General features: G+C 53.6%; 2 protein-coding genes across 2 annotated transcripts in view; one reads left to right on the top strand and one right to left on the bottom strand.

The window, feature by feature from the left end:
- Positions 1-279: 279 nt before the first annotated feature.
- On the bottom strand, positions 280-5,559 carry ncstn (nicastrin). The gene is made up of 3 exons (XM_038800769.1): positions 5,431-5,559; positions 614-718; positions 280-407 (listed from the first exon to the last, which is right to left on the bottom strand). Exons 1-3 carry the CDS (start codon positions 5,459-5,461, stop codon positions 280-282), a joined length of 264 nt encoding a protein of 87 aa, XP_038656697.1. The 5' UTR covers positions 5,462-5,559.
- Positions 5,560-5,697: 138 nt separating this feature from the next.
- The window catches only part of copa (COPI coat complex subunit alpha), a 69,347-nt gene continuing 60,997 nt past the window's right edge, over positions 5,698-14,047 (top strand). Inside the window, exons 1-2 of the mRNA XM_038801076.1 lie at positions 5,698-5,910; positions 7,605-7,671. Coding sequence (XP_038657004.1) covers positions 7,632-7,671 — 40 coding nt within the window. The 5' untranslated portion in view covers positions 5,698-5,910; positions 7,605-7,631. The remainder of the gene's footprint in view (positions 5,911-7,604; positions 7,672-14,047) is intronic.

Below are 14,047 nucleotides of genomic sequence, written 5' to 3' on the forward strand. Positions count from 1 at the left end.
AGGGTCAGTACTGAGGGAGTGCTGCACTGTGGAGGGTCAGTACTGAGGGAGTGCTGCACTGTCAGAGGGTCAGTACTGAGGGAGTGCTGCACTGTCAGAGGGTCAGTACTGAGGGAGTGCTGCACTGTCAGAGGGTCAGTACTGAGGGAGCGCTGCACTGTCAGAGGGTCAGTACTGAGGGAGTGCTGAACTGTCAGAGGGTCGGTACTGAGGGAGTGCTGCACTGTCACAGGGTCAGTACTGAGGGAGCGTTGCACTTTTGGTAGGTTACTGGCGATCTTACCTTCTGAACATGTTAGTCTCCAGGAGGAGTGCGTAGGGAGGATTTGGGCCCTTTTCGAAGACCCATGCCAGGTCCTCCTCCCGTTCTACAAGATGGATGACGCCAGTATCACCATTCAGAGCAGCTGAGGGAGGGAACAGAAATGGTGTGAAAATTGACCAGAGAGCTGGGAGTCTTGTCAATTGATCCAATGCCCCCCCCCCAAAGAGCTGCCTGCCCTCGCTCCCGTGCCTTCCTCCGCCCCTCTCCACTTCACTCTGCTCCCCCCCGCTTCCATTTCCCTTCCCTCACCCCTGTTCCCCCATCACACAGCGCCCAGCCGACACTCACACTGACAGCCGATCTGGTGGGTGGAATTCAGCAACCGCACACAAGCTGCCTTCGTTTTTAAGTCGATGTAAATCTTCTTCTCCACGGAGTTCGTGCTGCAGAGACCTGTAGTGGGAGAAAGTGACAGGGTTATGAAGAGAGCGTTAGCAAGCACGCGGACACGGGTGGGGCTTGTGCAGGGGAGAGTGAGAGAGAGCTCCAGCTGGGAGATGGGGGGTGGGGGAGAGAGACAGAGAGAAAGGCCTCTGGCAGAGAGGCTTAGCCTGGCGCAGGAGGAGGGGCGATGTTGATCCTGTGCATGTTTGGCCAGGCTGGGCCCCAATGCCTTGGTACAAGACGGTGGAATGTCCTTCCCACTCCACCCCCTCGCACCTTTCACCCACGCTCGGATCCGATCTTTGACCTGGTACTTGTGGAGCCTCACGATTATCGCCCGCGGTGGCTCCTCCGCATTGGGCTGCTGAAGTGACCTGTGGGCGCAGTCTACATCCGGAGGCTTGGTGAAGCCCTCCTCGCTGACCAGCCTCTCGAGCATCGCCGCTATCTCCGTTGGGTATGGCCGCTCTGTACTCCGTTGGGTATCCCCGCTGTGTACTCCGTTGGGTATGGCCGCTGTGTACTCCGTTGGGTATGGCCGCTGTGTACTCCGTTGGGTATAGCCGCTGTGTACTCCGTTGGGTATAGCCGCTGTGTACTCCGTTGGGTATCCCCGCTGTGTACTCCGTTGGGTATGGCCGCTCTGTACTCCGTTGGGTATAGCCGCTGTGTACTCCGTTGGGTATGGCCGCTGTGTACTCCGTTGGGTATGGCCGCTGTGTACTCCGTTGGGTATCCCCGCTGTGTACTCCGTTGGGTATGGCCGCTGTGTACTCCGTTGGGTATGGCCGCTGTGTACTCCGTTGGGTATGGCCGCTGTGTACTCCGTTGGGTATGGCCGCTGTGTACTCCGTTGGGTATCCCCGCTGTGTACTCCGTTGGGTATGTCCGCTGTGTACTCCGTTGGGTATGGCCGCTGTGTACTCCGTTGGGTATAGCCGCTGTGTACTCCGTTGGGTATGGCCGCTGTGTACTCCGTTGGTTATGTCCGCTGTGTACTCCGTTGGGTATGTCCGCTGTGTACTCCGTTGGGTATGGCCGCTGTGTACTCCGTTGGGTATGGCCGCTGTGTACTCCGTTGGGTATGGCCGCTGTGTACTCCGTTGGGTATGGCCGCTGTGTACTCCGTTGGGTATGGCCGCTGTGTACTCCGTTGGGTATAGCCGCTGTGTACTCCGTTGGGTATGGCCGCTGTGTACTCCGTTGGGTATGGCCGCTGTGTACTCCGTTGGGTATCCCACTGTGTACTCCGTTGGGTATAGCCGCTGTGTACTCCGTTGGGTATGGCCGCTGTGTACTCCGTTGGGTATCCCCGCTGTGTACTCCGTTGGGTATAGCCGCTGTGTACTCCGTTGGGTATGGCCGCTGTGTACTCCGTTGGGTATGGCCGCTGTGTACTCCGTTGGGTATCCCCGCTGTGTACTCCGTTGGGTATCCCCGCTGTGTACTCCGTTGGGTATAGCCGCTGTGTACTCCGTTGGGTATGGCCGCTGTGTACTCCGTTGGGTATCCCCGCTGTGTACTCCGTTGGGTATCCCCGCTGTGTACTCCGTTGGGTATCCCCGCTCTGTACTCCGTTGGGTATAGCCGCTGTGTACTCCGTTGGGTATGTCCGCTGTGTACTCCGTTGGGTATGGCTGCTGTGTACTCCGTTGGGTATAGCCGCTGTGTACTCCGTTGGGTATGGCCGCTCTGTACTCCGTTGGGTATCCCCGCTGTCACACTCTGCCTCCTGTCACTGAGCCAATTTCGGATCCAATTTGCCAAATTGCCCTGGATCCCATGGGCTCTGACCTTCCTGATCAATCTCCCATGTGGAATCTTGTCAAAGGCATTACTGACGTCCATGGAGACTACATTAGCTGCACTGTCCTCACCTACACACCCAAGTCACCTCCTCGAAAAATGTAATCAAATTTGTTAGACATGATCTCCGCCTGACAAAGCCATGCTGGCTATCCTTGATTAATCGTTGCCTCTCCAAGTGGAAATTAATTCTGTCCCTCAAATTTCCTTCTCCAATAATTTCCCTACGATTGATGTTAGACTCACTGGCCTGTAAACATCTGGTTTTTGCCTACTTGCCTTTTTTCCCTAATAAATTTAGAGTATCCAATTCTTTTTTTTCCAAGCAAGGGGCAATTTAGCGTGGCCAATTCACCTACCCTGCACATCTTTGGGTTGTGGGAGTGAAATCCACGCAGACATGGAGAGAACGTGCAAACTCCACAAGGACAGTAACCCGGGCTGGGATCGAACCCTGGTGCTCGGTGCCATGAGGCAGCAGTGCTAACCACTGCAGCACTGTGCCGCCCCCCCCCCCCCCCCACCCTCCCTCCCTCCCCTTCTTGAATAATGGTGCCACTTCAGCTGTCCTCCAGTCCTCTGGCCTCTCTTCTGTGGTCAGAGAGGATTTGCAAATTAGTGTCAAAATGGAGCATGGTCCTTGGTTGTATTACCCACCCCACATCTGCATTGAGGACACATCATCTTCAATCTCTCATCATCCAGGCAGTTCTGGATTATTCGCCCTTCCTTCCCCTTTTGAGGGAATATACCTTGACTGATTTCTCCAGCCCATCGTTACTCTAGAATGCTTACTCCATAATTTCTGCACATCTCTGCAGTTGCTTTGTAAATTAGTTCCCCATATAACGTTCCCACTCAGTCGGCACATTTAAGATTCTGTCCTTGATCCCTTTGGGATCTCCAGTACTGCGGTGCTCTGCGCAACCAATACCTCTGACCTATCTTTCTCTCCATCTTTCTTGAACACTTTGCGGCCTAGTCAACACCCAGTCCTGCCTTTCCTCGAGCCATTTCTGGAAAGGCTTCTTCACCCAGAGGGTGGTGGAAGTCTGGAGCTCTCTGCTTGGAGGGGGTGAAGGGCCTGTTCCTGTGCTGTAACTTTCTTTGTTCTTTGGTACTTGCGCAAGACACTCTGCAGCTGTAGCTCACTGATCTCCTTGACCACTCTGTTTGTATTCACGATTTAGAATGATAGAATCTCAACGCTGCATAAGGATTCAGTTTGGCCCATTGAGTCTGCACCGACACTCCAAAAGAGCGCCCACCTAACTTGTACATCCCTGAACACTAAGGGCAATTGATCATGGATAATCCACATCTTTGGACTGTGGGAGGAAACCGGGGACACGCAGACAGGGGGAGAACGTGCAGACTCCGCACAGACAGTAGCCCGGAGCCGGAATCGAACTCGGTTCATAGCTGGTTCCTGGCGCGGTGAGGCAGCCGTGCTGGTCCCTGGCACGGTGAGGCAGCCGTGCTGGTCCCTGGCACGGTGAGGCTGCCGTGATGGTCCCTGGCGCGGTGAGGCAGCCGTGCTGGTCCCTGGCGCAGTGAGGCAGCCGTGCTGGTCCCTGGCACGGTGAGGCAGCCGTGCTGGTCCCTGGCACGGTGAGGCAGCCGTGCTGGTCCCTGGCACGGTGAGGCAGCCGTGCTGGTCCCTGGCACCGTGAGGCAGCCGTGCTGGTCCCTGGCACGGTGAGGCAGCCGTGCTGGTCCCTGGCACGGTGAGGCAGCCGTGCTGGTCCCTGGCACGGTGAGGCAGCCGTGCTGGTCCCTGGCACGGTGAGGCAGCCGTGCTGGTCCCTGGCACGGTGAGGCAGCCGTGCTGGCCCCTGGCACGGTGAGGCTGCCGTGCTGGTCCCTGGCACGGTGAGGCAGCCGTGCTGGTCCCTGGCACGGTGAGGCAGCCGTGCTGGACCCTGGCACGGTGAGGCAGCCGTGCTGGTCCCTGGCACGGTGAGGCTGCCATGCTGGTCCCTGGCACGGTGAGGCTGCCGTGCTGGTCCCTGGCACGGTGAGGCTGCCGTGCTGGTCCCTGGCACGGTGAGGCTGCCGTGCTGGTCCCTGGCACGGTGAGGCAGCCGTGCTGGTCCCTGGCACGGTGAGGCAGCCGTGCTGGTCCCTGGCACGGTGAGGCTGCCGTGCTGGTCCCTGGCACGGTGAGGCTGCCGTGCTGGTCCCTGGCACGGTGAGGCTGCCGTGCTGGTCCCTGGCACGGTGAGGCTGCCGTGCTGGACCCTGGCACGGTGAGGCATCCGTGCTGGTCCCTGGCACGGTGAGGCTGCCGTGCTGGTCCCTGACACGGTGAGGCTGCCATGCTGGTCCCTGGCACGGTGAGGCTGCCGTGCTGGTCCCTGGCACGGTGAGGCAGCCGTGCTGGTCCCTGGCACGGTGAGGCTGCCGTGCTGGTCCCTGGCACGGTGAGGCAGCCGTGCTGGTCCCTGGCACGGTGAGGCAGCCGTGCTGGTCCCTGGCACGGTGAGGCAGCCGTGCTGGTCCCTGGCACGGTGAGGCACCCGTGCTGGTCCCTGGCACGGTGAGGCAGCCGTGCTGGTCCCTGGCACGGTGAGGCAGCCGTGCTGGTCCCTGGCACGGTGAGGCATCCGTGCTGGTCCCTGGCACGGTGAGGCTGCCGTGCTGGTCCCTGGCACGGTGAGGCAGCCGTGCTGGTCCCTGGCACGGTGAGGCATCCGTGCTGGTCCCTGGCACGGTGAGGCTGCCGTGCTGGTCCCTCTGCCACCAACTGGCTGACTGACTGTCCCTGACTCTGTGCTCCACACCTTTGCTCCCAATCCTCTGCCCAGTCGGTATAAACCCTCCCCAATGGCACATTAGCACCAGCAGGAAGATGTGTGAAAGGTATTAAACTCTGTGAGTTTGGGTGGTTAGAGGTAGTTTCTGACGGTATTTACCCCACAGCAGGAGGAAGATCCATTTCTCCATTTCTCTCTGTCTTTGTCCTCTTTCCTGGTTCAGAGCCTGACCTTTGACCGGCCCCCTCAGCGCGCATGCCCAAAGACAGCCGGAAGTGACCGCTTCCTGGTAGGGCCACGCATGCGCACTGCGGATTGGGTGGAGAGTATGACGTTTTACGTTTACCGGAAGTGGAATCAATCACCGTGCGGAGACGTCACGCCTTAACAAAAATAACAATACTCATGGTCCAGAGTGGGGGATATGGGAGCGACCGCACGCGGAGGGAAGCAGCACGATATAATTGTTTGCCGGCAGGGGAAAGAAGGCCGAAGCGGGTATCGAGACGCCGTCAGATGTCACGTCATGGCGTCAACGTCCTTCGCCTGACGTAACGGCGTATCGTCATTTCCGGCACAAGCAGAGCACTTCCGGTGTGACGTGTCTCGCAGTTTCAGGGTCTGAAACCGGGATAGAGGGTGAGAAACAGAGACCCCCACCCCCCCCCTCCCTGGGGGGGGGGGGGGGGGGGGGGTGTGGTATGGAATGGAAGTAGGGGAGAGTGGAAGGGGGGTGTGGAAGTAGGGGAGAGTGGAAGGGGGGTAAGGGAGAGTGGAGGGGGTGTGGGGGTAAGGGAGAGTGGAGGGGGTGTGGGGGTAAGGGAGAGTGTAGGGGGTGTGGGGGTAAGGGAGAGTGGAAGGGGTACGGGAGAGTGGAGGGGGTGTGGGGGTACGGGAGAGTGGAGGGGGTAAGGGAGAGTGGAGGGGGTAAGGGAGAGTGGAAGGGGTACGGGAGAGTGGAGGGGGTGTGGGGGTACGGGAGAGTGGAGGGGGTGTGGGGGTAAGGGAGAGTGGAAGGGGTACGGGAGAGTGGAGGGGGTGTGGGGGACGGGAGAGTGGAGGGGTGTGGGGGTAAGGGAGAGTGGAGGGGGTAAGGGAGAGTGGAAGGGGTACGGGAGAGTGGAGGGGGTGTGGGGGTACGGGAGAGTGGAGGGGGTGTGGGGGTACGGGAGAGTGGAGGGAGTGTGGGGGTACGGGAGAGTGGAGAGGTTGTGGGGGTACGGGAGAGTGGAGGGGGTAAGGGAGAGTGGAGGGGGTAAGGGAGAGTGGAGGGGGTAAGGGAGAGTGGAGGGGGTGTGGGGGTACGGGAGAGTGGAGGGGGTGTGGGGATAAGGGAGAGGGGGGTAAGGGAGACTGGAGGGGGTGTGGGGGTAAGGGAGAGTGGAGAGGGTGTGGGGGTAAGGGAGAGTGGAGAGGGTGTGGGGGTAAGGGAGAGTGGAGAGGGTGTGGGGGTAAGGGAGAGTGGAGAGGGTGTGGGGGTAAGGGAGAGTGGAGAGGGTGTGGGGGTAAGGGAGAGTGGAGAGGGTGTGGGGGTAAGGGAGAGTGGAGAGGGGGGTAAGGGAGAGTGGGGGGTAAGGGAGAGGCGGGCGAGAGGTGAGGTAGGGGACAGAGGGGGGAGTAGGGGAGGGGAGGTAGTAGGGGGAGGGGGGGTAGGGCCGAGGGGGAGAGAGGGGGGGGGGGAGGGAGAGTGGAGAGGGTGTGGGGGGAAGGGAGAGTGGAGAGGGTGTGGGGGTAAGGGAGAGTGGAGAGGGGGGTAAGGGAGAGGGGGGGTAAGGGAGAGAAGCGGGCGAGAGGTGAGGTAGGGGACAGAGGGGGGAGGGGGGGTAGTAGGGGCGAGGGGGGGGTAGGGGCGAGGGGGGGTAGGGGCGAGGGGGGGGGTAGGGCCGAGGGGGAGGGGGGGGTAGGGCCGAAGGGGAGAGGGGGGGTAGGGCCGAGGGGGAGAGAGGGGGGGTAGGGCCGAGGGGGAGAGAGGGGGGGGTAGGGCCGAGGGGGAGAGAGGGGGGGGTAGGGCCGAGGGGGAGAGAGGGGGGTAGGGCCGAGGGGGGAGAGAAGGGGGTAGGGTCGAGGGGAGAGGGTGGTGGGAGAGTCATGTGGGGGAGCGGGAGGGTCAAGGAAAGTGGGTATGTCAGTCAAGGGAGAGAGAGAGTGGATGGTGGTTCAGGGAAGGCTTAATGTGTTTGCGAGAGGTGTTTACAGTGTTTTGGGGGGTTGACACGCAGCTGCACAGCTGACTTTGGGCTGCGAAGTGGGTGAGGGGGCAAGGTTTTTGACTGGTTTCAGTGACTGTACACTGATGTACACAAACCAACTGACTCAATCTTTCTTTCCCTCAGCGCTGACGTCTCCCAACGGGCAGCAACATGTTAACCAAGTTTGAGACGAAATCCGCTCGGGTCAAAGGTGAGGGGTCTGATACAATTAGTTTCAAGTTACAAGCTAATTTAATTGTGAGGCTTGGGTGGTTTATGTGTAGAATGACAGAGGCCAGGGAGTAAATCATCACGATTCGAAACGTTGGCTGCCTTCTCTGTGTGCAGATGGTGTTGAACCTGCTAGGATTGTCCAGTATTTTCTGTTGTTTCAGATTCCGCATCCATAGTAATTAACTTTTTTAATCTTTATTGTCACAAGTAGCATACATTAACACTGCAATGAAGTTACTGTAAAGAAAAAACCTAGACTCCACATTCCGACGCCTGTTCGGGTACAGAGGGAGAATTCAGAATGTCCAAATTACCTAACAGCACGCCTTTCAGGACTTGTGGGAGGAAACCGGAGCACCCGGAGGAAACCCACGCAAACACGGGGAACGTGCAGACTCCGCACAGACAATGACCCAAGTCGGGAATCGAACCTGGCACCCTGGTGCCGTGAAACAACAGTGCTAACCACTGTGCTGCTGGGCCGCACAGTGCATCGGGATTTGAGCCTCGCAAATGCATTGAGCACTCTGCTTCCCAAGACATTGGCACTGCCATCTCTACCTCAAGTTAAATTGTCCTCCAGTTAAATTTTCTGGACACTGCAAGCCTCGTCAGGTCACATCAAGACTCAACACAGTCTGGCCCTGTCCAAAATGAAGCGAATATTCTTGACTGGGTAGCACCATGACAAGTTGGACACGCTGAGGCCATGCCTCATCAGAGAAGGTGAACTCTGTTGTGAGGACAAGAGTGGTTGCCAGGTGGTGGAGCAACTGCTGCAGGAGTTGCACAGCGCACACCCTGGCCAAACAAAGATGAAACTGTTAGCCAGGGGCTACGTTTGGCCTGGTATTGATCAGGGTCTTGAGCACATGCTGCACCAGTGCGATTTCTGCCAGCAAACTCTGCCACCCACAACCAATCTGCATCCCTGGGAACGGCCTGGTCGTCAACGGACGAGGTTACATGTGGGCTTCGCAGGCTCTTTCCTGGGTAGAATGGGCCTGGTTGACGCCTTCAAGTGGTTGCGGCAAATCCTTGCGTTCTATTGGCCTCCCCGAGGTATTGGTGTCAGATAATGATACTGTTCACCGGGGAGGAAATCCAGCACTTCATCAAATCAAACTGAATCTACCATTGGGACGTAGAAACAAACATGGAATTTTCAACCAGTAAGCCTGAAGTCAATAGTTCTAGAATCCATTTTCAAAGATTTTATAGCAGAGCATTTTGAAAATAGTGGCAGGATCGGCAAAGTTAGCATGGATTTATGAATCATAGAATTTACAGTGCAGAAGGAGGGCATTCAGCTCATTGAGTCTGCACCGGCTCTTGGAAAGAGCACCCTACCCAAGGTCAACACGACCCTATCCCCATAACCCAGTTACCCCACCCAACACTAAGGGCAATTTTGGACCCCAAGGACAATTGATCATGGCCAATCCACCTAACCTGCACATCTTTGGACTGTGGGAGGAAACCGGAGCATCCGGAGGAAACCCACGAAGACATGGGGAGAACGTGCAGAGTCCACACAGACAGTGACCCAAGCTGGGAATTAAACCTGGGACCCTGGAGCTGTGAAGCAATTGTGCTAACTACTATGCTACCGGGGTAATCATGCTTGACAAATACACTGGAATTATTTGAGGATGCCCTGGTCGGTTTGATGAGGGGCAGTCAGTGGATGTGGTATATTTGGATTTTCAGAAGTCCCACAGAAGAGATTAGTGTGTAATTGGGGGTAGTGTATTGAGATGGATAGAAAACTGGTTGGCAGACAGGAAACAGTAGAAATTAACGGATCTTTTTCAAATTGGCAGGCAGTGACTCTGGTACCGCAGGGATTGGTGCTCGGACCCCAGCTATTCCCTGGATATATGATGTATATCAATTATTTTGATGAGGGAACAAAATGTAATATCTCCAAATTTGCAGATGACACCAGGTTGTGTCGGAGCTGTGAGGAGGATGCAGAGATCATTGAGTATGATTTGGCAGATACAGTATAATTTGGATAAATGTGAGGTTATCCACTTCTGTAGCAACGGTAGCAAAAATGATGTGGCAGATTATTATCTGTGGCAAACTGGAATATTGTTTGTAGTTTTGGTCTCCTTATCTAAGGAAGGGTGTTCTTGCTCTAGACGGAGCACAGCGAAGGCTTAACAGACTGATTTCTGGGATGGCAGGACTGACATAAGAGAGATTGAATCGGTCAGGATTATATTCGCTGGAGTTCACTGGGGCAGCACGGTAGCATTGTGGATAGCACGTTCTCCCCGTGTGTGCGTGGGTTTCCTCCGGGTGCTCCGGTTTCCTCCCACAGTCCAAAGATGTGCAGGTTAGGTGGTTTGGCCATGATAAATTGCCCTTCGTGTCCAAAATTGCCCTTAGTGTTGGGTGGGGTTACTGGGTTATGGGGATAGGGTGGAGGTGTTGACCTTGGGTAGTGTGCTGGTTCCAAGAGCCGGTGCAGACTCGATGGGCTGAATGGCCTCCTGCACTGTAAATTCTATGAATCTAGAATGAGGGGGGATCTCATAGAAACCTATAAAATTCTAACAGGACTGGACTGGGTGGATGCAGGGAGGATGTTCCCAATGGTGGGTGTGTCCAGAACCAGAGGGGTCACAGTCTGGGGCAGACCATTTACTTTTAGAGTCCACAATTCTTTTTTTCCAATTAAATTGGAAATTAAATAGACCATTTAGGAGAGAGTTAGAAAGAATTATTTCATAGAGTGGTCGGCCTGTGATCATGGGGGGGGGTCTAGGCTATGGGGTTGGATGATCGACCATGATCATACTGAATGGTGGAGCAAGCTCGAAGGGCTGAATGGCCTATTTTCTATGTTTCTATATTAGAACAGCCTCTTATCACCAGGCTAACACTTGAACAGAGCAGAGGAGAGAGCAGTTCAGACGTTCAAGTCAGCAATGAATAAATAATCTAACCACCGCCTGAGATTGGACAACTTTCTTCTCCCGGATAGGTGGGGAGTGGGCCTGGATGGGGTGCTCTTTCAGACGGTCAGTGCAGACTCGATGGGCTGAATGGTCTCCTCCACTGTAGGGTTTCTTATACAAAATCCTTAAAAACGCTATTCCACATGCCAGAGCTGTGGCAGAGCTACTAATCAGTTGCCACCTCTGGACTCAATTGGATTGATGTAAAATACACAATGTAAATATATCGGAGGGCACAGTGGTTTGCCCTGCTGCCACACGGCCCCGAGGTCACAGCCCGTGTGGAGTTTGCACATTCACACCTTGTTTGCGTGGCTTTCACCCCCACAACCCAAAGATGTGTAGGGTAGGTGGATTGAACATGCTAAATTGCCCCTTAGTTGGAAAAAACGAATTGGGGACTCTAAAAGTAAATGCATACAGGGGTGGCCCTTGTTTTGCCGGATTTGACGAGGAGAGTGGAGGCACAGCAGGCCTCCCATAGGAAGCAGCACAGTTCGCAAACCGGGGCCTGGCAGCACAACAGGGAGACCTGGTCTTCGTACTGAATTACAGTGAATTACAGTCTCGGAGGTGGGGGATTTGCAAGGCAAACCAGTGCGGAAGCACGGTGACCATGTAAGGAACCTGGGGACTATTATGGGCCAGGGTTTAGAGAACTCCAAAGTGACCCACAACTTTGAATAGATTGTGGTATGGGAAGCACACGGCCCACTCTACAGGAGTGGTACAGCAGAAATTTGAAAGTAACTTTTAAAGCAAAAAAATGTTTATTCTATGAACTCAGTTAACCTTTCTAAAACACACAGTGAACATCTTAGCAACCATTAATTCAAATAGAACCCCCAAAGAATACAACACTCTAATACAACACATCCATAAGACAAAAAAAAACCTTTTAACAGAAGCACATCAGGTTTAAATTCCCTACTGCGAAAGTTATCACTCTGAATTCACCAAACGATCAAGAGATAGTCTTTACATGGCAGAGAGAACAACATTACACATTCTGTGGCTGACTGCAGCTCCAACACTGAAACAAAACCAAAAAAAAATACACATCCAAGCTTTTCTCAAAGTGAAACTAAAAGCTGACACAGTCCAGCTCCACCCACTCTCTGACATTACTGTAGTTTTCACTGTCCTTTAAGAAATGCATTCAGTGAATATACGTTTTCGTTTCAAAAAACAACACCAGCAAACAGGTATAATAGTATAGTCAATTTTTGTTCTTTTTTCTCCAATTGGAATCCCTCTCGGTTGACAGTATCTTTGAACAAGAAAGTCTCGGCACGATCCATCCATTTCTCTACGCCTCGGCATGTCTCTTTAAAGTCAGATACTTTAGTTCAATCTGATCGCAGAGTCCCTTGTAATCCTCCAACACAGGAGCATTGGTTATCACAGCTGTCATGATATACACCAGTGTATCATGGTGCAGACACACACTGATGGACACTGATGGACACACAGGGACCAATCAACATGTACAAATACCGCAGCCAATCAGCAGTTAGAATACATACACTATAAAGGCAGAGGGCACTACGGTTCCCGCTCATTCTGGGTGCTGCCTCTGAGTGTAACAGGAACTCATCCAGCCCAGCACAGACTCGCACCACGTGCTGAGAGAATCAACTGGTTCGGACAAGGCTTAGGTCTCTAGTTTAAGTTAGCATCATTTAGACCCACAGTCATCGTGTGTTAGTTAGAAGTAGTTAATAAAATTGAGTTGAACCTTCATCAGTTTTGGAAGTGTCTGTTCATTTCTCAAGTCTGCACTAGCCAACACTTCATGATACCAGGAGTTGAGGGATGCTCGCACTTCTGAGACCCACCTTTCAGTGATCTACCTTCCACCAGTCTCGTGCCATCCTACAGAATGGACTCCGTTTGCCCGCCGCCGTCTCTCCGCATTGCAGGGAATCTGGGCTCCAACTGGAAACTTTTCAAACAGCGCTTCCAGCTGTACCTCGAAGCCAGGGACCTGGAAGCTGCCTCGGATGCACGGAAGATTGCTCTCTTTCTCTTCGCAGCCGGTGACCATGCTCTACACATTTACAACTTGCTCACCTTCGATGAGGGGGAGGACAAATCGAAGTTCAAGACCATAATTCTGAAGTTCGACAGCTTTCAGGCCGACAAATGCCTGTTGAAACTCCGCTGTCCACTGAAATTTTTGATGTTTCTTGAGCAAGACCACCAGTGGTGCAACCACACTACTAAAATCTTGCACAAATTTTCGATCAACTCTACTCATGCCAAGAAATCGCATTATTTCCCGTCGTGTCGAGGGTATCGGAAACTCCCCAATAACTTCTGTTTTCACATCCCGTGTGACCATTTGACCCCGTCCGATTGTCTGGTCAAGGAAAGTGACTTGGGGTTTTCCAAATTCATTTTGGCTAGGTTTATCACCAAACCCGCCTCCTGAAGTTGATCGACTAACTCCATCAGATGTTTTAAATGTTCTGTCCATGTCTGGCTGAAAATTACCAGATCGTCGATGTATACCGCACAATTGGGTAATCCTGAAACGACTTTTAGTTAACCGTTGAAATGTTGCTGGGGCGTTTTTCATGCCAAATGGCATAACTTTGAATTGATATATACCATCTGGAGTCACAAAAGCTGAAATCTCCTTCGCCCTTTCGGATAAAGGTACCTGCCAGTAACCTTCAAGTAAATCCAATTTGGAAATAAAAGCTGATTGTCCCAAGTTCTCAATGCAGTCCTCCAAACGTGGGATAGGATAAGAGTCCGTTCTTGTAACTGCATTAACCTTTCTATAGTCCACACACAACCACCGTCTGGTTTAGGTACCATCACTATGGGTGAGCTCCATTGGCTGCAACCCACTTCAATTATGCCATTTTTAAGCATACTTTCAATCTCTTTGTTAACCTGTGCCAATTTTAAAGGGTTAAGTCTATATGGATGTTGTTTGATTGGAACAGCATTTCCCACATCCACAGCATGTATAGCCATTTTAGTACTTCCCAACTTATCTCCACGCTCTTACCATTAAAGATTGACTAGCTCCCGTATCACTTAAAATTGTGACTTCTTTACCTGCTCCTCCTGATGCACATTAATACACTTTACCCACACAATTAAATTCTTTAAAGACATCTGGCACCTTCTTATCAATCACCTCTTGATCAGGCTGTACAATCTTTTGCACCTCCTTCGCTTCACTTGGGCTTTCCTTTCCCACTTTAACAAACCCCACTGTCTTACCCTAATTTACCACTTCAGCCTTCCCAGTGCTTTTCTTCAACCCCCACCACTGTGACTTTACATGGCTTAGTTTATTACAGTGAAAACATTTGAAACTTTTCATTTCTTTTCCATCCTCTTGGATTTCCTTCCTAATGGGCAGCA

Source organism: Scyliorhinus canicula, chromosome 6, assembly GCF_902713615.1.
Source record: "Scyliorhinus canicula chromosome 6, sScyCan1.1, whole genome shotgun sequence".
Lineage (NCBI taxonomy): Eukaryota > Metazoa > Chordata > Chondrichthyes > Carcharhiniformes > Scyliorhinidae > Scyliorhinus > Scyliorhinus canicula.

Bases quoted from the DNA above. Each gene is read 5' to 3' on its own strand.
- ncstn (XM_038800769.1), bottom strand. From the start codon at position 5,461: ATGGAGAAATGGATCTTCCTCCTGCTGTGGG. The intron at 719-5,430 runs GTAAATACCGTC...CTCCCACTACAG, and splicing joins GATCTTCCTCCTGCTGTGGG to GTCTCTGCAGCACGAACTCC. The intron at 408-613 runs GTGAGTGTCGGC...TCCCTCCCTCAG, and splicing joins CCACCAGATCGGCTGTCAGT to CTGCTCTGAATGGTGATACT.